The sequence below is a fragment of the Triturus cristatus genome, chromosome 6 (assembly GCF_964204655.1).
Source record: "Triturus cristatus chromosome 6, aTriCri1.1, whole genome shotgun sequence".
NCBI lineage: Eukaryota > Metazoa > Chordata > Amphibia > Caudata > Salamandridae > Triturus > Triturus cristatus.
This window is the reverse complement of record NC_140589.1, coordinates 1,224,382,993-1,224,407,808: the sequence shown is the minus strand read 5'-3', so window position 1 is coordinate 1,224,407,808 and position 24,816 is coordinate 1,224,382,993. Positions and strand designations below refer to the sequence as shown.

The 24,816-nt window shown below is 47.5% G+C and overlaps 1 protein-coding gene across 1 annotated transcript in view; it reads left to right on the top strand.

The window, feature by feature from the left end:
* Positions 1-3,483: 3,483 nt before the first annotated feature.
* TRAF3IP2 (TRAF3 interacting protein 2) overlaps positions 3,484-24,816 on the top strand; it is a 222,308-nt gene continuing 200,975 nt past the window's right edge. Inside the window, exons 1-2 of the mRNA XM_085612141.1 lie at positions 3,484-3,900; positions 23,713-24,267. Of these exons, the coding sequence (XP_085468267.1) occupies positions 23,721-24,267 (547 nt within the window). The 5' untranslated portion in view covers positions 3,484-3,900; positions 23,713-23,720. The remainder of the gene's footprint in view (positions 3,901-23,712; positions 24,268-24,816) is intronic.

Sequence of the window (24,816 nt, the reverse complement as noted above, 5' to 3'; positions counted from 1 at the left end):
TTCCATGTTCAAGAACACAGGCTCTAGCCCCAGACCTTTTCCAAAATACGCCAAATTACCAGTTGGTCTGGCGTAGTGTTCACAAACACTCTGTGTCTTTACCAAATCATACTTATTCCAGAAGGCATGCCTATTACAGTAGATGAGGATCCTTTTTTCGTATATTTGTTCCACAGTGTACTATACATTATGGAAGAAATACCATATTTAATATACATAAACCTATTAGGTGTCCCCTCTAGGGGAGCCGGCTGACTACTTTCTAGATCCATATCTGTACCTCCAAGGCAGCAACATATTCTACGAAGTGTGCTAGGAGCAGGCATGCCAAAAATATTATAGTAAATATAATATTATAACTAAAGTGGTACTTATCCCAAATATATTAAAATTAGACACACAACATCTCCTCATTACCTGCCTTTGTTTATTGCAATAAACAAACTAACAAAGCCAGAATCTTGGCCAAGCAAATCCAAAACAAGAGTGTCGCTTCAGCGACCTTACCAAACCAAAGTTTCCAACCTCCACCTGCCAAGCTCTGGGTCGACCTAATGGTCACTTACGCCAAAGGAGATCTCAGTCGGGACCGGCCAACACCTGGAGGGTCAGATCGGGAAAACTGGAAAAACACGTCGGTCTGCAAAGACAAAGGGTCCCCTCGTGCAGGGTACCTCGTTAGTAGATTCCTGTCCTCCGTCAAGACCACTCCTTCGGATGGCCACGTCTCTGATGAGCCCCACGAGTCGGGTGCCAATTTTGTGGAAATTAGCCTTTTTAGGAACCCACAGGTGCAGGGGTTCACCCTTATCTGTCCACTGGTTCTTTAAACCAACAAAGTAGAGATTGGCACGGAAGCTGGAATATCAACTAACAAGTTTATTAACCTCTCATGAGTGGACTACATCAATACAGCACCCTTGGGCACTGTAGGAGGTAGTCTATAGAATACAGAAATCATGGTGCTTATATACCCAGTTTACAGCTGAATAAGCATGGAGACTCAAATAGGAGGTACAGGCATACACAGGAATAGCTATTGACTAACATGGGCAAGCAAATATCACTTAGTCAGCAAAGTGAGAGGGGAGACAGAACTGCTTACATCAATCGAAATAGCCTGACAGTTACACTCTAAGACAGGTGCATTCTAGCAGCTACAGGCCTTTCTGAGCTTACACAGTGCTCTGGCTCAGTACTGAAGGAGTCAACTACAGTTGATGACTCAAGCAGAATAGAAAGGCAAGCAAGAGTGAAGGTGGGAGAATCACATGGCTAACAAAAATGGATGCCACAACCAAAATGGCTTCAGCTTATGCAAACGGCAATTTCTGCGATTTCCACACAATATCCCAGGTTGCAATAAAACGTTTCTTAAGAATTTTATGTGCCCTGATCAATATTTATTTTATGACCATGGAGGTTAGAGAAGTTCAAAATAATCGGGTAATGTCTTGACCAATTTGGGAGGTTTTTTAAAGTGATTTTACGTGGAGAGGCATTAACTCCAATAGAACCGCTATATCCAGTAACCCCTTTAATGCTGAGGAAGCAGTATCAATCAGTCGCCAAGGAGGAGCATTAAGCAGATTCTGTATCCAAAACTCCTGTGTACTTCTCTGTACACATCATTCAATTTACGCCCAAGTAAAGCTTTGAAACAAAAACCAAAGGTTCGGGAAATGCTCAGTGGTGTCAAACGTGATGGGAATCCAAGAATATTTTGCACTGTTCTCTTCTTTTCAATTTCTTTTATTACATTCTGTTCACAGAAACATGACCGCGTTTCCTCAACGAGCTGCATACACAACCCATTAGCCTCATGGGAAGTGTAGTTCAAGGCACGCAGGAGTTACCGATCAGTACTCCTCATGCGCTAACCACCAACCCACGAGTGCTGAGAACACCCCTATGCATTTCTTTCAGCTCTCATTCGGGATTCCCATGAACTTACAGAGGTGGCAGCTTTCATCAAGGTACGTGTTGCCCTCGGGACTTGCATCGTAACAGAACTATGGCTAGATGGGCCATGGAGGAGCACAAAATTCTCTCCGGGAGGTAGGGAGCTACTAAAGTAAGGGAGATCATGGTCCCTCTGTCGAGGAGTGCCCTATGGGCAATACAAAAGAATTTGAACTTGATCCTCTCCGCCACTGGAAGCAAAAGCCTTGTCAGGCGGATTGATATCTAGGTAGCTTGCACAGCAGCCGGGCAGAGGAGTTCTGGATCACCTGCAGTTTTTTTATTGTGGTCTTCAGGGCACCCAAGTATAAAGAGTTGCTGTAGTCCAAGTGAGAAATAAAAATAGCCTGAACCACCAGTCTCTTTGTGATGGGAGGAAAGAGGGGAAGAATTTTTTGAAGCATCCTTAGGAGGCCAAACAGATCGCTGATAGCTTTACTGCTTGGGTGTTAAAGCTCAGGGATTTGTCCAACCACATACCAAGGCGCTTTATACCATTTTTGGGGGAGGGAGGGGGGCCTAGACAACTTGGCCAATTCAAATTAATTGAGGGTAACAAGTTGTTGCCTAGCAACATGAGCTGCGTTTTTTCTCCATATAATTTAAGGCAGGAGCTGTTCATCCAACCGGCAACTTTCTCTAGGCAAGAGCCTAGCGCAAAGTGGGTGGGAATTCTGCCTTTGGGTGAAAGAGAAGACTAGTTTACTGTCGTCTGCGTAGGACACTATCGATATCCCAAATGGATGAACGATCTCTGCAAGTGGCCTCATATAAACATTGAATAGAGTAGGCCTCAAATACGACCCCCGAGGCACTCCGCATTTTTATAGAAAAGATCTCTGACGTATAAGCTCCGTCTAAGGCCTGTAAAGACCTGCTTTCACTAAAGGACTTTAGCCAAGAAAAGGCTAGTCCTGATATTTCCGCTTTCAGCAGACTTTCAGCAAGGATGTTGTGGTCCACTGTATCGAACACTGAAGTGAGATCTAGGAGGATTATGGCTGCTGAGCCTCCTTGAACAAGCAGTTTTCTCTTAATTATCATTTAATGAGTGCTTGCATCCTCTTGGGGGCGTCTCACCTGTTTAGACATGAACAGTAACAACCATCCCCAGTGATCTCACCATGTCCCCAGGCACTTAAGGCAGCCCAAGGCACAGTTAGGCTTTGAAAGCAAGGCCCGTAAAATTGATTTCTTAAGAAAAATAACAAAAGATGTTTAGTGCTTGTGAATGGGCCTTGGGTGCAGCACAGGGCTATCTTGGGAGAGCCTTCTTTCCCACCTGCCCCCCAGCCTAGAACCAGGTCAATGCAGAGAAAAAATCTAGGCTTGATCAGTTACTCACAGGAAACTGAAGAACTCTATACATAATAGCCTGTCATTTTCGCTAACTCAAGGTCCATTCAGGGTCATGAGAAAAGGTTTGTTTACACTAGTAAGTCAACAACGAACATGATATTCAGAGGGCTTGCCTTCCCATCAATTGCCTTGGTGTCTGTAAAAAAATTAGGAGTGACGTAATTTGAATCGTGTACACTCCAGGGCGCTCGCTTCAGAAGTCGGGGATTTCCATGCCTTGTATAAGTGTGCTGTATGAGAACACTTTTACCAGAATTCATCGTGCGCCACTTCCTGCCACGAAAGAGTGGATGCTTCCAGGCCGCCGAGGAGACCTGTCTCTTCCTGGTTCACTCCCTCTTGCCCGGGGCGAGAGCAGGGAGGGGCATTGACAGCCGTCCGCCTGCATACAGTTGCTTCGTAGTTACAGTTGCGCTGTTGTCGCACTTGCAGAACCGGGTCACTTCCTGTACACCTTGACGTAGTTGGACAAAGGCGCGCGGAAGCGAACGAGGTACGCGTCGAGAGACGGGCGCCCTTATCTGCCTTGGGGGTTTCCAAATCCGTGCTTCTGACGGCTTCAGTACCTTGCTTCTAGAGGTAAGTCACCTGAGTGATAAGGACTCTTACTTTCACCTGTCATGGCGTTGTAGTTCGTTATTCGTTGTCGCGTTTTTTTTATTGACCAGCGCACAGTAATTTATAGCTGCGTTTCAACGACGTTTATTTATCTACCTGTCATATCCCGGCCGTTTTTGTAGGCGTTGCTGCGATGGAAGTCTGGAGTTGGTCGTGCTTCTTCTTACCTTTCTCTGCTTGCCTCTAACTAGATCACCATTATTTCTGCTTGGAGCACGGCAGGGGGTAGTTGAAATGTGTGTCTGTCGTCCTATCTGTCTAAGAAATTATTCTGAATGTTGACTGGAGTGCTCCGGAAGCATGTACTAGTTGCGCAACATGACTTGCTCTCCAGTCTCCGCGGTGGTTCGCCAGAGTAGGAGAACGGAGAGCTGGACAGTGTACCGCGCTCTGTGTATACTGATTTCAAACAGTGACTTGTGCTTAGCGAGCAGCATTTTTCTTCAGCACAGAAGCATCGAGGAGGGACAGGAAGTGATATAAACCACATTTTTCTGGTAGAAATTTGACTAGTTGTACATGGTTTCTGTTGGATACATTTGGAGCATTTCTGGAGATTGTACTATCGAAAAAAACATGGTGAATTGTAAAAGGTTAGGTGAATGGAAAGTAGCTGGCCCTGGGCCCACATGCCAATTAAAGTAATGACACAGACAGTAGTGAGGTGAGTGTTTAATTGGCCACGACGACCACGTGTGCCCAGGACCCTTTTATCTTCAGGGTCACCTGACTGGTGGCGCCTGTTGGATGTAGGGTGACCAACTGGCATGGGTGCAAATTCAGGACAGTGAGTGCAAAAATTCAGGACAAAGGGTCAAAATTCAGGACAAAAATTCAGGACATAAGGTCAGAATTCAGGACAAAAATTCGGGACAAAAGGTACGTTTTGCATACACACCAGAGGAAGTCTCGCAATAGTGCATAAGTACATAGACAACCAACACAAGCACAAGTCAAAATAAGTTTACATTAGGTTGAGAGTACCTTGCACTCACTGCATCTGTTGTGTATGTGAGTGAAACTTGAACACCTGCGTTTGCATATTCAAAAAAAAAAAAGTGAAGAAAAAGATCAAAGCTGTAGGCTTCTCAGATCTTACATGCCCCCTAACACCCACTGATAGCAGTCTGCGCCAGGTCGGGGAGGGCTGCTGCAGGCCACAGATCACAGCAGGAGCGTGAGCTGGCCCCTGCAGTGAGAGTTACAGGCTACTTGCAGGGGGAAGCTCATGCCAATGTCTGAATTAACGGACAAAAGGCGTCCGTGGAAAAAACCTCTACAGTCCGTGAAATTTATGGATGGTTGGTCACCCTATTTGGATGGGTGTGAGGTTGGTGAGAAGCTGCTGCATGACGTGTGTAGCAGGATATTACATTTCTCCTAAAATCCCAAAAAGTCCAACAAGTCCAACCTTTGGAAACAAAACAACCATAAACTGGATAACCACGTACTCCATCAGTCTCTAGAGTCAATCAGCAGAGCAACAGTGGATGCATGATGGACAGATGAAGCTAGCTGCGACCGTGCATCTCTGCTCGCTTTCATACTTTAACTTGTGTGAGACAGGACACAAACACTGGTTCAAGGATGTCAAAAACCTGTGTGGTGTTGGTCCACTCTGCTGATGCTCCAGATGACTTGTGGTTGGTGTCAACAGTTCAAAAACAGGGTGCGCCTGGAGCTTTTTTTGAGCCCATCGCAAAGCCTGCATTGGTGGTGTTGCTTGACTCCTTGAAGATATTCCTGGCCTGCTGCCATCTGTAGAAGGCTCCTCCTTAAGGCCCACTAGCTCCTGCTATCCATCGGTGTGGCAGTGTGAAGTCCATCTTTCGCGCTTGCGGAGGCCCCTTGGTTGGAGAGGTGTGGTGCAGCGGCCAGGACAGCTGACTTCGGAGCAGAGGGTTCACGGTTCGATTCCCGGCTTCGGCGGCAGCTCAGCTCAGCACCGTGTGACTCTGGGCAATAGCTCACTTAATTTCCACGACGGCCCCCAGCGCCTTGAGACCCGTAAGGGTAAGTAGCTGCGCTATATAAAAACGGACTTGGGTTGCCATGGCTCTGGATGTGATCTGTGCTGTGGCTACATATGCGCCACATCTGGGCCGATGCAAGACCACTAAGGAGCCACTGCATAGTCGCTTATGCAACCACAGGGGTAGATGGGTCCTGGTCAAGATGTGCTCTTGCTCCTAGGATCAGAATGCAGGCATGGTGAGCAGGTAGTTATTGGCTGACTGATACGCCAGATTGTCACTGTGCTTCTTTTCGGTAGGCATCATAACGGTACCACCTTAAGGCACCATAAAGTATGGTCTCATCACTTTCTTGTAACAAGTTACTTTTCGTTTATCCAAAATGCTGCCTCCTCCATCAATTTGGGATTGAGAAATGTAACTGACCAAATATATGTAAATACTAAATGTTGATCTGACATCTTTTTGACACTGCTCACCGTGTTTGCTTGCCAGACAGGTTGCACATCTAAGTCACTGGTGGTGGTTATCAGTGCCTTATTTTATTTTATTACAATTTATTTTAGATTAGATAATTATTTTCTGTTATTTTTCGTGATATTTGTGGCCCTGATGAAGCCGTGATTGTGAGGAAACACAATCATGGTTGAAAATACTGTGCAGACTTATGCGAAAGAGCCATTGGAATCACAATAAACAACTTGTTAAGAACAAGACTGAAGAAACCGCATATGAAGATTACATTATTATACCTGTTCTCCCTCGTGCTGCTCGGCTCCTCCGATCTTCTCATCTTATGGGTGTGGGGCCCGGCCTCGTGGCGTGGCCCTCCAGGACCTTAGCACCCCAACCCAACCCCTATACCACCCCTGGTCCCTGGGTATAGCCGCCCGGCCGCCCCAACCCGTAGTCACCGAAGACCCCTGGTCACCATGTCCCGATGTCCCGACGGCCGGCCCGGGGCACCAGCGAGACCTAGACCCTAAACGCGCCATGCCCGGCCAAGGGAGAGGGAACCCCCCCAAGCAAGGCAGGGAGGAGTAGTCTCTGTCACACCTCTGACCTCCTCTCAATAGAGGGTTTCGATCGCCCTCCGGGCCCCCAGGGAGCTGGCTCCCCGCATGCTGGGTGTCTGGAGTCCCTCCCGGCCCAACTTGAAAGGATCAAAGAGCCGAGCTACAGGAAATCCCGACACACCGCCCCCGACGCCAAGACCCCTCTCTGTGAGGACGCCGGACTTCAAAGGAAAGAAGGCGTATAACAGGGGGTGCTGAGGACACCGGGGCAGAGAAGACCTGGAACTAAGAGAGCCCTGCGGACCTGGTCGCGGCTCGACGAACCTGGAAAGAAGGACGCTACTTGATCCTTGGAAACCATCTGAGCCCTGCTGACGTCGTCGCGGCTCCTGAGACACTAAGACCACCGGGGCCTGCTGAGAGACTCGCAGCTCCCCCCGACCCTAAGACCATCGGAGCCTTGCTGAGAGACTCGCGGCTCCCCCCAATCCTAAGACCGGCTGAGCCTGCCGAGTGAATCGCGGCTCCCCGAAGACCTCCCGATCGACAGTTCCTTTCCGCCAGAGCCCTGCAGACGTGGTCGCGGCTCGAGAATACACTGGTCCGGCTGAACCCGAGACTGTACCGTGTCCCCCGGCTCGAGGATTGAGAGCTGTGCGAAGGATACTCGGCATTGACTCTGAACCTAGAACTGTCCCGCTACCCCAACCCCCCTGTCAAGGAATTACCAAGCTTGTTGTATTGACCAAAGACTACCTTGCGGATCATAAAGATCCAAAGAATCTTAGATAAAGATCTCCGTCTACTGAAACCTATTGTGTGGTGTCCCTTTGTCAAGTAGTGCAAGCTCAGCGAGTGCGATCCTAATGTACGAGACCCCTTCCTAAGAGGGCCTCCTCGCCGGTGCTCGGCCTGGTTCTGGGAGAGGTGGGTCACGGGGTGGTCAAGAACGTGTTCTGTAACCCCCCTGAGATCGCCCCTTCCAACAATGAGCCATTGAGTTTGGATCGTTTTGTGGCCGGGGCAGCTGTCTGGTCTTAGCTGGATGGCTTTGTAGACCTTGCCACTTTGCTTTTCCTCAGTGCCTTAGCTGGCAGTCACCAGTCTGTTGCTATCCTCCCTTGGCCCTTGTTCCTCATTTGTAGTGTCCCTACTTGCCTCACTGGTGTGCTTGCCTCAGCGGGGTTTGTCTGCTTGTAGTTTGCAGTGCCTGGTTGTGTTCTGGGTCTCCGAGACTGGCTCCCTTAACCTGAGAGCAGGCAGTGGTATTGTCCACTGAGACAGGCAGCTTAGGTAACCTCTGATGGTCGCTGTTCAAAGTCTATCCCCCTGAGGCCTCCTGCCGTTTGTCATGTTGAAAGCGCTTGTAGCAGCAGCCGGTACTTTTATTCCAGAAGCCCTGGTATGCTGGTAAGTACAGTCTTTGCTGTCGCCAGTTCTGCCTTGTGTGTTGTAGTAGTATTTCTAGCCCTTCCGTCTCTTCTTGACGACATCAGCCATTAATCAGTATGGCAGTAGCCTGGGAGTCCTCTCCGGCGGTTGTCTGTATTGCATCCTTAGGCACACAAGCCCTCTAGTGGCACCAAGCGTGATCAGTCCCAGTCCTGGCTGCTCGTGTGCAGGCTCACTCATTCTACTGTGTTGTTCCTTCAGTGTGCTGCTCATTGTACTGTAGGACGGGAACAGTGTCTCTCTGTCCGAGCGGCACTGCCAGGCGGTCACCAGGAGGCATGCAGTGTGCTCAGCCACCTTTTCACAGGGGAGCAGGTGGCCACCAGGAGGGGCGCGGTGTGCAGCAGGCTTGGTACAGCCTTTCCTTCACACTCATGGGGTCAGTGCCATCAAGCTACTCACTTCATGGAGGCTGTTGTGAGGGGCCGTTGTTTCCCTGATGCTTAGGAGCGAAACGGGCAGGTGAAGCGCAGCACTTTAAAGAACCAACCTGCTGCCGGGTTGCCATGGGAGGTAACCATTCTTTTTCTTATCCTCGACTGGTGGCAGATGGCCTCTAGAGGACGCACGGTGTCCTCAACTCCTGTTACAGCTTGTCAACCCTCCTACTTCTGTGACGGTCTGCCTCAATTTCAGTGACAACATTGGAGGCAGGTAGCTATTCCTGCTACAGCAGATACTTTGATGATATGAGGTGGGTAGGCACAGCTCTTTGCTGGGCTGTGTCCTCAGGGTGGCGATTTTTGCGCATGACGTGCGTCTTCTCTCCTACCAGTGAGTTAATGCCAGTGCTTCAATGTTGCCACAGGAGGCAAACAGTCTCCTTTCCTCCCCGTGGCGGGGACAGGTGCCCACCAAGTGGCTCTCCGCACTCTCCATGCCCATCCTAGCTTTTCCTCTTTTCTATCTGTGGGGCTCACCTCAAGGCTGGCGGCTGCACGTATGCTGCTCATGGTCTGCCACTGCCTCACTGCTGTGGAGTTGCGGTTGTGGAACACAGGATTTGTGAACTTTTTTTGGTGTACTGTCTCATGGCAGACATGGTGCGTAGCCTCTTTGAAAGAAAGAAGGGCTGCAGCAGGCCACTACTGACTGTTCGGGACCGGTCGCCACGGTGAACTGCCTACTGTAAGGTTGGTGGCTGGAGAGGTGCTAATGCGGACACGACCATCCTCGCCAGTGGGTAGGCTTTCCCCTTGCCTTGCCGTGATGCCATGACCTCAGTACTTTGGTCGCTGCCCTTCTAGAAGCGGGGTCATGGTGCTTCGTAATACATCTAGACCTCCCCCACAGGAAAGTTCTGTGCTCTTGTTCCGGTGGGATCAGACCCACTTATCGCCAGTCTAAAGTAGTGGGCCCTAAAGTAATGACATGGATACTAGTGGGGTGGGTGCATATCTGGCCACAAGCATGTGTGCCCTGGCCCCATTTATTTTTATTTTATAACCAATTTTATTTCGTTTGTGCAGCAGGTACCATCCAACATTACAATTAGTAAGAGCTGAGCATTCAGAGTTACAACAATACATATTACGATCTCGGCAGCGGCCAGTCCCTTCATGATGATGATCCATAATAAGCCTGCCACTTCCCCCACAGTTTATCATCTTAAGGAGGATATCCATGCTTTTTCTGCGCGCACCAATCAACTCATTTTCACCACAGCGGGATCGAGGGGTGTGTAGGTTGCCTCCACAGGTGGGCAGCGTTCCTTTTGGCTACCAGGCATGCCACCCCTATAAAGATCCTTTCAGAGCATAGACCCCCAGTTCCTCCACAAGCCCCAGAAAAGCAGTTTGGGTGCCCAAATCAATCGGGCATCCCAGAACAGTCGAAACCTCCTTGCCCACCCCATCCCAAAAGGATCGTGGTGCTGGGCAGACCCATTCCACATGGAAAAATTTGGCAGCAGGGAGTGTGCAGTGTGTGCATGCCACCTGGGCAGTAGAGAAAATCCGCTGCATGTAATGGGGAACAGGTTGCGTGCAGGTAATTTACCTGAACCATTCATAGGAGTGAGTATATTGATGATTCCCTAGGGACCAGGCATGCGCCTCTACAGTCATCGTCATCTAGCTCACCCACCCAGCTCTGCCGAAGGGAATCAAAGCCATCAGAGGCATGGATAATTAAGGAGCGCTAAACCTTAGATATGACTCCCTTCCCCAGGCATCCTATTAAAAACTTGGCCTCAAGGGGGCTATATTCAGAGAGCTGGGTATCTGGGGAATGGTGTCACCGCAGAGCATGCCGTAGCTGAAGAAAGGGGAAAAACTGTGTTGTGGCCAGAGATTACAGACATTTCTATTCCTGAAAGGACATCAAAGTATTCCCTTTGTAAATATCTCCTAGATATGTAACTCCTATTCCATCCTATGGGGTAAAGTCCTCAAGGTTGAAAAGCTGTTGAAGCCACATGGCCTGCCATGGGGGTTTGGGGGGGTAAATCCTGTCAGACGGCGGTCCCACCGAAAAAGGTTCAAAGCCGCTCACAAGCAGTGTATTGCCACTCGAGTACATGATGACATATTTGGGGGCAGTCAGCCTCCATAAAGTAGGCTAAGGAGACCCTCAAAGCCCACTAAGTGAAGTTCCAAGCAGTAGGCAGGATCATCCCAACCTCCGGTAAACGAATCATTGATGGGCACCAAATGTGCCGCCAGGTAGTACACATAGATATCAGACACCCCAAGACCACCATCGACGGACTATTTTCGCGCCAAGTTGAATGCATCTCTGTGGCGCTTACCAGCCCACCGGCCCCTTTTATTAACAGGGTCACCTGACTGGTGACACCTTTGTTGGTTGAATGTGGGGTCGATGTTAGCACTGCCCTTGGGGAGGGCTGCTACATGATGTTTCCAGCAGGACACTGCAGTTAATGAAAAATGCCACCCACAAGCAAAACGCGCCCTTGCACATATTTTCCACTGAATATATTCAATTTATTGCTCTTAAAAAAGATCACTCCTGAGTCTGCTGGGCAGTCTCTCTTTTTATTAGTATTTGGTCTGACATTATCCAAGACCATTTGATTATACTAAAGTGATATACAATAATATATTTACTTATAGGCAGGATCGTACAGGGATAGACTATAGATGCAGGCATCAAAATGAAAGTAGCCCCCCTTATCAAATCCACATTTGCCAATTAGACTTGTTTGAACTTGTAAAGGTACTCTGTATCTGTAGATTTTAAGGCAGGAGCGACTGCATGCATTTTGGCTTGCTAGGGGCAATGTTTGTGGTAATATCAAAGAAATTGTTGTGGAGTTCATAACTTGAGGAATTGCAGTGAAGGATTCCACAACTTGAGAGATGTTGAAGCAATAAGCAGGTTTATCGCAGACACAAACTTAGAGTGATTATCCCAAGATGGCCAGTCACCAACTGACACTGCCTGGAACACACACATTGGAACCAACATAAAGATTCTAGTAACATAGGGCATAAACAATACAACACATCCCCTTCCCTTCATAAAACAAAAAAGAATAAAATCAAACAAAATTAAGAAATAACAAAATGTAAACAGATCACAGGACACATTTATCTGACATAGTCATCAAGATATAAGGGAGATGTACGATCTCTCGAAGGCCTTGTTACTCTCTCTACAAAAGCATTATCTGAACTGTGCAGAAGATAACCATTGCATGAATCCCCTTTTGATTTGGGAAAAAGGGGGTGGTGATGGACAGAGTTTCTGAATGATGCAGAATACTCTTACCAAGTCAAGAGATCATGGTTTTAATCCATCACCGTTTTTTAGCTCACTGCACCATCCCAGCTCAGAACCTGGCTACATGCAAATTAGTCTGTACCTGTCCCAGTGCATGATGGGAACAGGGCAAACCAAACTACCAAGCCAATTCTTATACTGGGAAAGAAACAAGCTTCCGGGGACCGGTTTCTGGCATCACAGCCTTAGTCGGCCCGGCTTGCCTGAATCCTGATGGTGCAATGAGCAAGGGACTCACGTCTGAGCATACCCTCCCACACTGAGTGTGGATAAAATCGATTTGGAAAAAAGGGGGTGGTGATGGACAGAGTTTCTGAATGATGCAGAATACTCTTACCAAGTCAAGAGATCATGGTTTTAATCCATCACCGTTTTTTAGCTCACTGCACCATCCCAGCTCAGAACCTGGCTACATGCAAATTAGTCTGTACCTGTCCCAGTGCATGATGGGAACAGGGCAAACCAAACTACCAAGCCAATTCTTATACTGGGAAGGAAACAAGCTTCCGGGGACCGGTTTCTGGCATCACAGCCTTCGTCGGCCCGGCTTGCCTGAATCCGGATGGTGCAATGAGCAAGGGACTCACGTCTGAGCATACCCTCCCACACTGAGTGTGGATAAAATCGATTTGGGAAAAAGGGGGTGGTGATGGACAGAGTTTCTGAATGATGCAGAATACTCTTACCAAGTTTACCAAGTCAAGAGATCATGGTTTTAATCCATCACCGTTTTTTAGCTCAATGCACCATCCCAGCTCAGAACCTGGCTACATGCAAATTAGTCTGTACATGTCCCAGTGCATGATGGGAACAGGGCAAACCAAACTACCAAGCCAATTCTTATACTGGGAAGGAAACAAGCTTCCGGGGACCGGTTTCTGGCATCACAGCCTTCGTCGGCCCGGCTTGCCTGAATCCTGATGGTGCAATGAGCAAGGGACTAACGTCTGAGCATACCCTCCCACACTGAATGTGGATAAAATCGATTTGGGAAAAAGGGGGTGGTGATGGACAGAGTTTCTGAATGATGCAGAATACTCTTACCAAGTCAAGAGATCATGGTTTTAATCCATCATTTGTTTGTTGTAACGCTTTTCGCCCTAAGTGTGATGGGTATTCCCAGACGTGGGACCCGTGCTCACTACGCCACTGGAGTCAAGCTATCCTGGCTGATGACGGCTGATAGCCAGAAACCGGTCCTAGGATGCTTGATTCCGGTCCAGGGAAGACATGGCTTGGCAGTTCGGGCTGGACTGTTCCCATGAGGCACAGGGTCAAGACTGATTTGCATACGGCCATGTCTGAACTGGGGTGGCGTAGTGGGCAAAAGAACGATTGATTTAACCCAGATCTCTTGACTGGGGGAGAATGTCTGCATTGTCAGCATTCCGTCCATCATTTGTTTGTTGTAACGCTTTTCGCCCTAAGTGGGATGGGTATTCCCAGACGTGGGACCCGTGCTCACTACGCCACTGGAGTCAAGCTATCCTGGCTGATGACGGCTGATAGCCAGAAACCGGTCCTAGGATGCTTGATTCCGGTCCAGGGAAGACATGGCTTGGCAGTTCGGGCTGGACTGTTCCCATGAGGCACAGGGTCAAGACTGATTTGCATATGGCCATGTCTGAACTGGGGTGGCGTAGTGGGCAAAAGAACGATGGATTTAACCCAGATCTCTTGACTGGGGGAGAATGTCTGCATTGTCAGCATTCCGTCCATCATTTGTTTGTTGTAACGCTTTTCGCCCTAAGTGGGATGGGTATTCCCAGACGTGGGACCCGTGCTCACTACGCCACTGGAGTCAAGCTATCCTGGCTGATGACGGCTGATAGCCAGAAACCGGTCCTAGGATGCTTGATTCCGGTCCAGGGAAGACATGGCTTGGCAGTTCGGGCTGGACTGTTCCCATGAGGCACAGGGTCAAGACTGATTTGCATATGGCCATGTCTGAACTGGGGTCGTGTAGTGGGCAAAAGAACAATGGATTTAACCCAGATCTCTTGACTGGGGGAGAATGTCTGCATTGTCAGCATTCCGTCCATCATTTGTTTGTTGTAACGCTTTTCGCCCTAAGTGGGATGGGTATTCCCAGACGTGGGACCCGTGCTCACTACGCCACTGGAGTCAAGCTATCCTGGCTGATGACGGCTGATAGCCAGAAACCGGTCCTAGGATGCTTGATTCCGGTCCAGGGAAGACATGGCTTGGCAGTTCGGGCTGGACTGTTCCCATGAGGCACAGGGTCAAGACTGATTTGCATATGGCCATGTCTGAACTGGGGTGGCGTAGTGGGCAAAAGAACGATGGATTTAACCCAGATCTCTTGACTGGGGGAGAATGTCTGCATTGTCAGCATTCCGTCCATCATTTGTTTGTTGTAACGCTTTTCGCCCTAAGTGGGATGGGTATTCCCAGACGTGGGACCCGTGCTCACTACGCCACTGGAGTCAAGCTATCCTGGCTGATGACGGCTGATAGCCAGAAACCGGTCCTAGGATGCTTGATTCCGGTCCAGGGAAGACATGGCCTGGCAGTTCGGGCTGGACTGTTCCCATGAGGCACAGGGTCAAGACTGATTTGCATATGGCCATGTCTGAACTGGGGTGGCGAAGTGGGCAAAAGAACGATGGATTTAACCCAGATCTCTTGACTGGGGGGGAATGTCTGCATTGTCAGCATTCCGTCCATCATTTGTTTGTTGTAACGCTTTTCGCCCTAAGTGGGATGGGTATTCCCAGACGTGGGACCCGTGCTCACTACGCCACTGGAGTCAAGCTATCCTGGCTGATGACGGCTGATAGCCAGAAACCGGTCCTAGGATGCTTGATTCCGGTCCAGGGAAGACATGGCTTGGCAGTTCGGGCTGGACTGTTCCCATGAGGCACAGGGTCAAGACTGATTTGCATATGGCCATGTCTGAACTGGGGTGGCGTAGTGGACAAAAGAACGATGGATTTAACCCAGATCTCTTGACTGGGGGAGAATGTCTGCATTGTCAGCATTCCGTCCATCATTTGTTTGTTATAATGAATCCCCTTTTGCACATATTGAAAGACCAATTGCCAGCGATTTAGCTACTGCCCATGATTTGCACCACACAATTCATAATCTTTCATTAACATTACACAAGAACATACTTCCTCTCCACACACAAACCATCTCTCAGATACAACACTACATTCCTATGAGTGCACTTCTCAACATGTTTATGAGCAATGCAGAACCAATGTACCTGCTTTTTCTTGAAAGGACTATTAAACGTTGACAGACCACCCCTTACACAGCATGACCTGATTTAAACCCAATCACCTACCCTGAATTTATTATGCCCCACAGTTTTGAATCTCATTGTATTGCAACCATTATTCAAAAGAAAATCCTTTTAACCAAGCTGGAACCAATTTTGTACCTGCATTGCATCCATGCATCAACTCAAAAGGCAACCTTGTGTGACCCTGTTCATCATAGTGTGGTACGCCCATATCACATTATGACTTGATTTAAACCCAATCTCCCACTCTGTGTTTATCATGCCCCACACTTTTGATACTCATAGAATTACAACCATTAATCAAAAGCCAAACCTTTAATCAGGCTGGAACCAATTTTGTACCTTGAATGCATCCAGCATCAACTCAAAAGGCGACCTTTGTGTGACCCTGTTCATCGTAGTGTGGTATGCCCAAATCAAATCAGCAACCATTTTAACAACATCTCGTCCATTTGCCATCGCCTACTGAATGGTACCCTTTCACAGTCTTTGTAGCACTCTCCACATAATCATTGGCTTGGGGATTGTAAAGTGAAGTGTAATTATGCATAATACCACTAGACCCTAGAAACTTCACCATCTCACTAGCCGTGAGTTAAGTTCCATTATCGGTGATAAGAACAGATGGCACACCTTCTTCAGCAAAAAACGACTCAAGGTTATTTTTGGTGGCTGTTGTAGTTACTTCTCTCATAAACTTAACAAGTAACTATTTGAAATGAACATCAACCACTGCCAAGGCAAACTTCAAATCAGTTCATTCATGAGCCCAATAATAATTCCTTTCTGAGATGGTAAGAGATGCAAATGCCACCATTTCTTCTTTCAGGCAGTGTAATTGAGATATAACAGCACCAATCCTAGTAACTCTTGCATCCGAAATAAGATTAGATTTGAGTCGGTCATCAAAAGTTCCTACTTTCCCAGCATTACAAATGTTACTCTAGATTGGCTCAAAACACTTTTGCTGTTCTAGACCCATCTAAAATTACATCCTTCCCTTAACAACTTTCTAAGACATTCAGCTTTATCAGCAAAATTATCCACACATTTTGAAAAATACTAATGAGGCCCATAAAGGACCTCAATTGATCCCTATCAGCAGGTAAAGGTAGAAAATAGATAGCATCTAAAATATTACGTTTAACACCTTCTGATATAGTATAGCCTAGATACTCATTGTTTCATTAAAATGTACATTATATTGACACAATGTAAGACCTACTGTTGCTGGCCTTTATTTATTTATTTATTTATTTATTTTAGGTTTTTATAGAGCGCGTAGTCACCCTCGAGTATCCCAGCGCTGAAACCTCGAACTCCTAAAGGGGGGGGCAAGGGAGACTTCAGGTAAATCAGGGAAAGAGGAGGGTTTTGAGGGATTTCCTAAATCTTAGAAGGTTTGGTTCCGCTCTAAGGTTCGGGGGAAGTGCGTTCCATTTTCTGGCCGTGTTTACCGAGAATCTGCGGCCGCCAAAGCGGGTTTTCTTCACCCTAGGGACCACGATAAGGTTTCCCTGTTCAGACCGGAGCGCTCTCGGTGGTCTGTATGGGGTGATCCATGTGCTCAGAATGGGGGGGCCAGCGTTGTGCAGGGTCTTGTGGGCCAGGCAGAGGGCCTTGAATGCGACTCTTTCCCTCACGGGGAGCCAATGGAGTTTTCTCAACGCTGGTTTGGCCGATGTTCTTGATGGGGTGTTTGTGAGCAGGCGGGCTGCGGCATTTTGGGTTTTTTGTAAGATCTGGTAGGTGGCTTCCGGTGCGCCGAGGTAAATGGCGTTGCTGTAGTCTAGCCTTGCTAGCACTAGACCTTGAATTAGCAGGAGGCGAGACTGGAATGGTAGTAGGGGAAGTACCTTTCTGCATGATCTCAGAAGCCCATAGCAGATGCCGGCGGTTTTCCTAGCCTGAGTCCTAAAGGTGAGATCTGTCTCAAGCCACACTCCTAGACTCTTGACCTCTGTTTTGGGGGAGGGGGGGTCACCCATACGGGCGGGCCAGATGTCAGGTGGAAGACTCGAGGATTTGTGGCCGAGGAGCAGGATCTCTGTTTTTGACCCGTTGAGCTTTAGGTCAGAGTTGCTCATCCATTGGTGGACGGTGGAGAGACAGTCACGCAGGTTGGAGGGTTTTAGCTTGGGGTGTGAGAGAGTCACCACTAGCTGGGTGTCGTCAGCGTAGCTGACGATCGTGACTCCGAATGGGGCGACCAACTCCTCCAGTGGGGCCATATACACGTTGAAAAGCGTGGGGCTCAGTGAGGAGCCCTGAGGCACTCCACACCGGAGGGGAATTGGGGGGGAGCGGCTTTCTCCTTCCCAGACTTGGAAGGAGCGTTGGGAGAGGAAAGATGTGAGCCATCTCAGCGCACTGTCTTGTATGCCTGTGTTGTCTAGGCGCTGGGCTAGGACCTGATGGTTGACAGTGTCGAAAGCCGCGCTGAGGTCCAGGAGGACCACTGCCACTGATCCTCCCGTGTCAATGATTTCCCTCGCTTTTTCTACGGCCGCCAGGAGGGCGGTGTCTGTCCCCTGACCTGGTCTGAAGCCGGTTTGGGAGTTTTTTAAGAGAAGGTTAGCCTCCAAGAAGTGGGACAGCTGTTTATTTGCAAGCTTCTCTGCAACCTTCCCTATCCAGGGGAGGAGCGAGATGGGTCGATAGTTGGACAAGTCCGTGGGGTCTAGTGATGGCTTCTTCAATAAGCCTTTGACCACGGCCTCCTTCCAGCTTTGAGGGACTTCTCCTTGGGTAAACGAGGTGTTAATGAGGGCCGTGAGTCTAGCTACAATAGTCCGAGCGATGTTTTTTGTGAACCGTACGGGCACTGAGTCGCTGGGAGCGCCACTTTTCGTGGCTGCTAGGGTGGTTGCCACTTCTTCTTCCGTAAATGGTCCGAATGAGGCTAAACGAGGGAGTTCGGAAGAGTCCGTGGGATTTCTTGATGTGAGGATACAATCCTTGGCTGATCCGGGGGGGGCCTGATTGGTGGTGGGTAGGGAGGAAAGGATTTTCTTTATTTTATTATCAAAGAAATTAGCCAGGTTGGCGCATTTTTCCTCGGCTGCTTTGGGGTCCAGGGCTATCTGCGGGGGGGCTGGGACATGGAGAAGCTCTTTAAGGATGGAAAAAGTCTCCTTAGCAGAGCACGCTGAGCTCTTTATTCTTTCCTCAAAGAAGGAGCTTTTTGCGCTGTGGAGGGCTTGTTTGTATGCCTTCATGGTTGTTTGGTAGGCGTTTTTGTTCGTTACCGATTTATTTTTTCTCCAAGTCCGCTCCGTCTTTTTGCACTCCTTCCTGAGGATGTTCAGGGCCGGAGTGTACCAAGGGGCATGGTTAATCCTTTTTACATGCTTGAGGGCGCATGTTAGTGGGACGAGGCTGTCTAGGGGGTTGGTGAGCCAGCTGTTAAACTCCCTATCAGCGGTGTTGGGGTCAGTGGAGAGGGGACCGTCGGATTCCCTCAGCTTCATTTCCCATTCTTCTGGTCTTAGCTTGTTCCAACGTCTGGTTAGAATCTTGGTTTTCTGTTTAGGAACCGTGGCGGGCTGATAGGACCAGTGCATGGGGACCAGAAAGTGGTCGGTCCATGGAAGAGGGGTGGGGTCTTGTGTTTGAAGATTTTTGATGTTAGAGAAAACTGGGTCTAGGAGGTGCCCTTTCTCGTGCGTGGGTTTCGAGTTCAGGAGCAGGAGGTCAGCTGACATGAGGTCTGCTTGGAGATTGGCGGCCGTGTTATCTGCTTTGTCTAGAAAGTGTAGATTCAAGTCCCCTAGAAGGAGGAAGTTGGGCGTTTCTAATGTTTTTAAGAGGATGTGGTCCATCAGCGTGCTTGGGAAATCACCTATCGCGCCTGGTGGTCGGTATACCAGCAGACCCGATAGTGAAGTGGTGGGGGAGATCTGGAGGGTGAAGTTACCGTTTTCACAGTCCTTGACCGTGCCCTCGCTGATCCTGCAGCTGAAATTACTTTTATAGAGAATGGCGAGCCCGCCACCCCTTCCAACTGGTCTATCAAGGCAGCAGACTTGATAGCCGGGGGGGGTTGCATTGACCAGGTCCGAGCCGTTGCTTGGGGTCAGCCAGGTTTCGGTCAAAAATAAGGCATCTAACGAGAGGGTTTGAGTGAGAAGGTTGATCTCATGCGAGTGTTTTGCTAGCGACCTGCAATTCAGGAGGCCCAGTCGAAGCATCTGGCAGGGTTCCGTAGCTTTGTGGGTGTCGCACAGGGGACATCCTATGAACGGGGTGTCATCCTTGAGAATGAAGTCGCACTGAGGACTTTTCTTAGTGTTCCAGAGACGAAGGGTATCCGGGGAGTAGGATAGGTGGGGTTGTGATTTGGGCATAGTGTCTGGTCCTGGGGCCGGCTGGGCCCCAGGCTGAGCCTTTGTAACGCTTGTTTCAAAACCAAACTAAGTTGTTCAGCTGTTTAACCAAAACTAAAATATCATCTTGAAAATAGACAATATTTTTCACGTCATTAAAAATATTTGCTATCATCCATTATGCTCACCGCTGAAGACAAACCAAAGGGCATGCTAGTAAACTGAAATGTACCATCCATGGTGATAAGAGCTGTAAGTGGTTTGGATTCATCATGTAAACTAATTTGGTGATAAGCATTTTCACATCCAACTTTGAAAAATACTCACCACCTTTCAAAGACAAAACAAGCTCATTAATGTTGGGTAACAGAAAGGTGTCTGCCACAATATTCTGGTTTAAGAACCTACGGTCCACACAAAACCTTAACCAGTCGTTGTCCTTCTCTGGGATAACAGCTGGCGAAATCTAACTAGATGCCGCTACTTGCTCGATGATACCTCATTTAAGCATCTTTATTAGAAACCTCTTCTAGAACTTTCTTTACCTCATCTCGTACCACTAAGGGAGCACTTTCAACTTTGTGTTGGACAGGTATGGCATTAGATTGGAGGACAATTTTATGCATATAACCTTTCAAAAATCCACATTCCTTGTTGAAACATCCTTTACCCCATTTAAAATTTAAGCTATGCTCATATGATCCACAACCATAATCTGATTAGGTGCTCTATGATTGATTATGGTATGTAAATCAAATTGATCCTAGAATAATTGGACTATCTACAGCCTTTCCTTCAGCTTGATGTTCCTCAAATGTTATTGTAGCTGACATATACCCCAAAATATCAATGGGTTTGCACTGGTAATATTGAGGACAGATGTCTTTTGGTAAAGAGGAGTATTAGGCCAATATGCAATTAACAATTTTTTAGGTATTCTAGTGTACATAGAGCTCAAGTCCACCACTCTGCCTATTAACCATTAATAGCAAACAAAGCTCTTGGACTACACATCCTACCATTTTCAACATGAGTATTTTCAGCACTCAAACCTTGATCTCCATTGACCTTCCTGTGAGCAGACACATAGCACCAACCCTGTTCTTATTTCTCTCTTTTCATTTCCTACTGTCGTTGTTAATGGCAACATACCCCTTTGATTCTCACTCATGGTACATGATGCCACACTTACTATTCCCGTTAGAGTAATGTTTGATTGGATCTCCAGCTTTAATGGGTCTATTGTTGAACTTGAGTATGGCATTACCATCTGATCTAGCATTCTCATTTGTCTCAGTAAGGGTCATTTCACTCCACCCTCTATCTTTTTTACCCATCACCTTCATACAGTACTCAGTGACACACTTGTTAAGCTTAACACACTGACACTTACTGAATAAACACGTCAGCTTCAAGGCCGGACTGGCCGTAGCAGGCACTGGGCGTTTCCCCGGTGAGCCGCCAGGGTGAAGGCCAGTTTTGGGCCTCTGGGGAGCCGTTTTTGTTACGGGAGCTGTTAGTATCGGCCCCCTGTAACAAAATTGCCCGAAACCGGCCCAAACAAACAGCTCGGCTGCACCCGCCCCCCCCTCCCAGGGGTCGGCCAAGCAGTTTGCCAGGGCCGGTTTCCGTTCCCAGTCCGGCCCTGGTCAGCTTTCCTGCTGATTTAGACCTGGTGGGTGTATTCCCTCTGTTACCGACTCAGCACAGAAGGCTTATGAGGCGCAACAGATGATCCACTTCCTCCGTCGTAGCCTCAAAGAGACCTGATTCACTGCTTAAGTTCTTGAACTGTGCTATGTCACTCAGAAGTGATAGACGCAGAACTTCAAAAACTATGGGCCAAATATACAAATACTCCGTTAGCAAAAAGTGGTCGCAAACTGCGCACCAACATTTTAGTAATGCAATCGAATTTTGCGGACCAACCTATGTACTGATGTCGGTTTCCAAAATGTCCATGCAGTGTGAGCTGCAATCCGACCTACCTCATTACTATTGACGAGGCAGGTTGTAAATTGCGACTCACTTCTGTTGGTGGTCATCTTATATGGTTGCAAAACATTGTGACCATATAAGATGGCCACAGGGGCCCTTTGTGGTCAGTAGACCATAATGTCGTTGATCACTTTTTAAATATATTTTAAAAAAATTAAAGGGCCCTCTTTTTCCTTAAAGGAAATAGGGCTGCTTGTAAAAAAAGATTTTTTTTAAAGATTTCTTGAGATTTTTTCTTAACAACAAACTTTATTTAACATTCACAAAGGGGAAGGAATCATAAGGTTGCCCCTTTGCTTTTGCATATAGGTTACTGCAGTAACTTGGGAGTTAGTAACTTTTCAAAGTTTTGCGACCATATTAAGGTTGAAAAACATTGACAGACTGCATTCTGAATTGTAGTTTGGAAGGGGTGCCCTAAACACACTCATTCCAAATAGGCTTATGTTATGCATTTCAAAACCCATGTTGCGATTTGACAACCACTTACCGCATCGAAAAATGGGTTTAGTGCATTACAAAAAGCCATTTGTTGTTTCCCATCCTGTGATTTTGCAAATTACAGGCACTGCAACCTATAGTCCCAGGTCATTTAAAGTCACTATTGTCAGCACCGCGCTCCTTCGCTTATCAAACAGATCTTCGCATAGGCTTTTCTGCTGATCTAGGTAAGGTGGGTGCTCGCTACGGTCTGTAAACTAAGGAGGATACAGGGCTTGTGCGCTACGGCAGCTGACCTGCTTTCTTGTACCATAGCATCGAAGAAAGTGACCTAGTGCAGTACCAAAGTGTATAAACTGTGCTGTAGCTCCTAGAAGCAAACGTTTCCATCCAGGACGCATAACATAACATCACTGTCTGCTCAACATTGCACTTTTTTACTCTTTAAGGTACCTATTGTGCAGTCTAAAATATTAGTCTCCAGCTAAATGTTTTCTGTGCTGAACAAATAAACAAAATTCTCTAGAGATTACAGCAGTGTAGATTTTTTAAATTATAACTAGAATAGCCATTAAATACTGCCAGTATTTCATGTGATACCAAAGGGGATGATGGATGGAGCGCTTGAACAAATCAAACACTCACCCCCAGTCAACTGATCTGGATTTAATCCATCATCATTCTTTAGCTCACTCCACCACCCCAGTTCAGACATGGCCATATGCAAATCAGTCTGACCCTGTGCCTCATGGGAATAGTCCAGCCCGAACTGCCAAGCCATGTCTTCCCTGGACCGGAAACAAGCATCCTGGGACTGGTTTTGTGTTCGGGTTCATAACCCTCATCAGCCAGGCTATCTTGAATCCAGTGGTAAAGTGAGCAAGGGACCCACGTCTGGGCATACCCTGCCAACTTAGGGCAAACAAAGCAATACCAAAGGGGATGATGGACGGAGTGCTTGAACCAATCAAACACTCACGCCCAGTCAACTGATCTAGGTTTAATCCATCATCATTCTTTAGCTCGCTTCACCACCCCAGTTTAGACATGGCCATATGCAAATCAGTCTGATCCTGTGCCTCATGGGAACAGTCCAGCCCGAACTGCCAAGCCATGTCTTCCCTGGACCGGAAACAAGCATCCTGGGACCGGTTTCGGGTTCATAACCCTCCTCAACCAGGCTATCTTGAATCCAGTGGCAAAGTGAGCAAGGGCATTGGGGTTAGTCTTGGCATCATAAAAACTCTACACACCTCCCTGACTCCAAGGACTCCAAGGATACGTGGAATCCAACATTAAAGCTGTGGTGGTTTGTTCAGAGTCACCACAACTAACAAGCACACATACACTCGGACACACACTGGAGCCCACTCTAGCTCTTTTTCTTGCTCCTTTCTTTTGCTACTCCCTATTCTCCCTCTCTCTAATCCCCCAGCTCTCTCTCTCACCCTCAATCTCTCTCTCTCTCTGCTTCTCTTTTTAAAAACTGTTGCACAACTCCACAAAGCCTTCATTTTATCAGTATCCTCATATTTTGTCAATTTGTTTTTCAGCATTCAAAATGAGTAAAAGTTTACCTGAAGAGAATGATGAATCTCAGGTTGGTCAGGAAAATCGCAATTACAAAAATGAAGATGTGGAAGGTGGAGAATCTGGCCATATATCATATCATGCCAACCTTCTGGGCCAACATCGTGACAGATTTCGTCCAGGAAATTCAGATTCTATGTTTTCAGACTCCCGTCCTTACAGCGGAGGTGGTGAAGCACACTCACACTCTATGGACTATAATATATTGATGCGTAACCAGCGTCGGGATGCTGGCTGGCTCTCCCCAGGTTCTTCTGATGTTGGACATAACTCAATGCAGTCAAACAAAAGTATTGAGAATGTTTCTCGGGAGCCCAACATGGATAATTTACAGCCCTGTCAGCCTCCAGGTAGTAGCCAAAAGCTACACATGCAAAGTAAAGATACTGGCTATGGTTCACAACCTCAGGATCCTCTTGCAATTAATCAGCTTGACCCTCCGTGCTCCTTAAGGTCCACCGAACCGGAATGGTATCCTTCCTGCTCCTATCCTGTTGACCCACGCCAACACATTTTATGTAAGTACTTTCTTGATGACTAGACATCTGCTTTAGGCACTACCATACTCCAGGTAGAAATGTAAAATGCATACAATTTTGGTCCAAACAATGTTTATTATTGAAGCTGATGATATGGACTAGTCTAATAAGTGTCAAATTATATTTTCTTGTTTTTATCTAGTTGTATTGAAATATTTATAATATGTGTTCCTGTTGTATCTGTGTATATAATGTGCCTCTTGACTCTGGTTCATTTATTTGAACATTTGTCGTCTTATAGCATTGTTTATTAAAAACAGTAATGCTTCTTCGAGGTTAAGATTTCACTTAGCAGTGTTAAGTATTGTACTGTAGTCCTCTCATCAGCGTTATGCCACAAGGTGCAGTAGATGTCATTTGAGGGAACTCATTACGCGTATAAGCTTAACAAGCATTGGCAAAGCCAATCGGTCTCAGCAATGCAAGAGCTATTGGCTTTGTCAGTGTCGATGTGTTTCAACATTGCATGGCCAGATGGTAAGTGTTCCCCAGGCAGATGCAGCATCCAAGTGCCTGCAGCTGATGCAC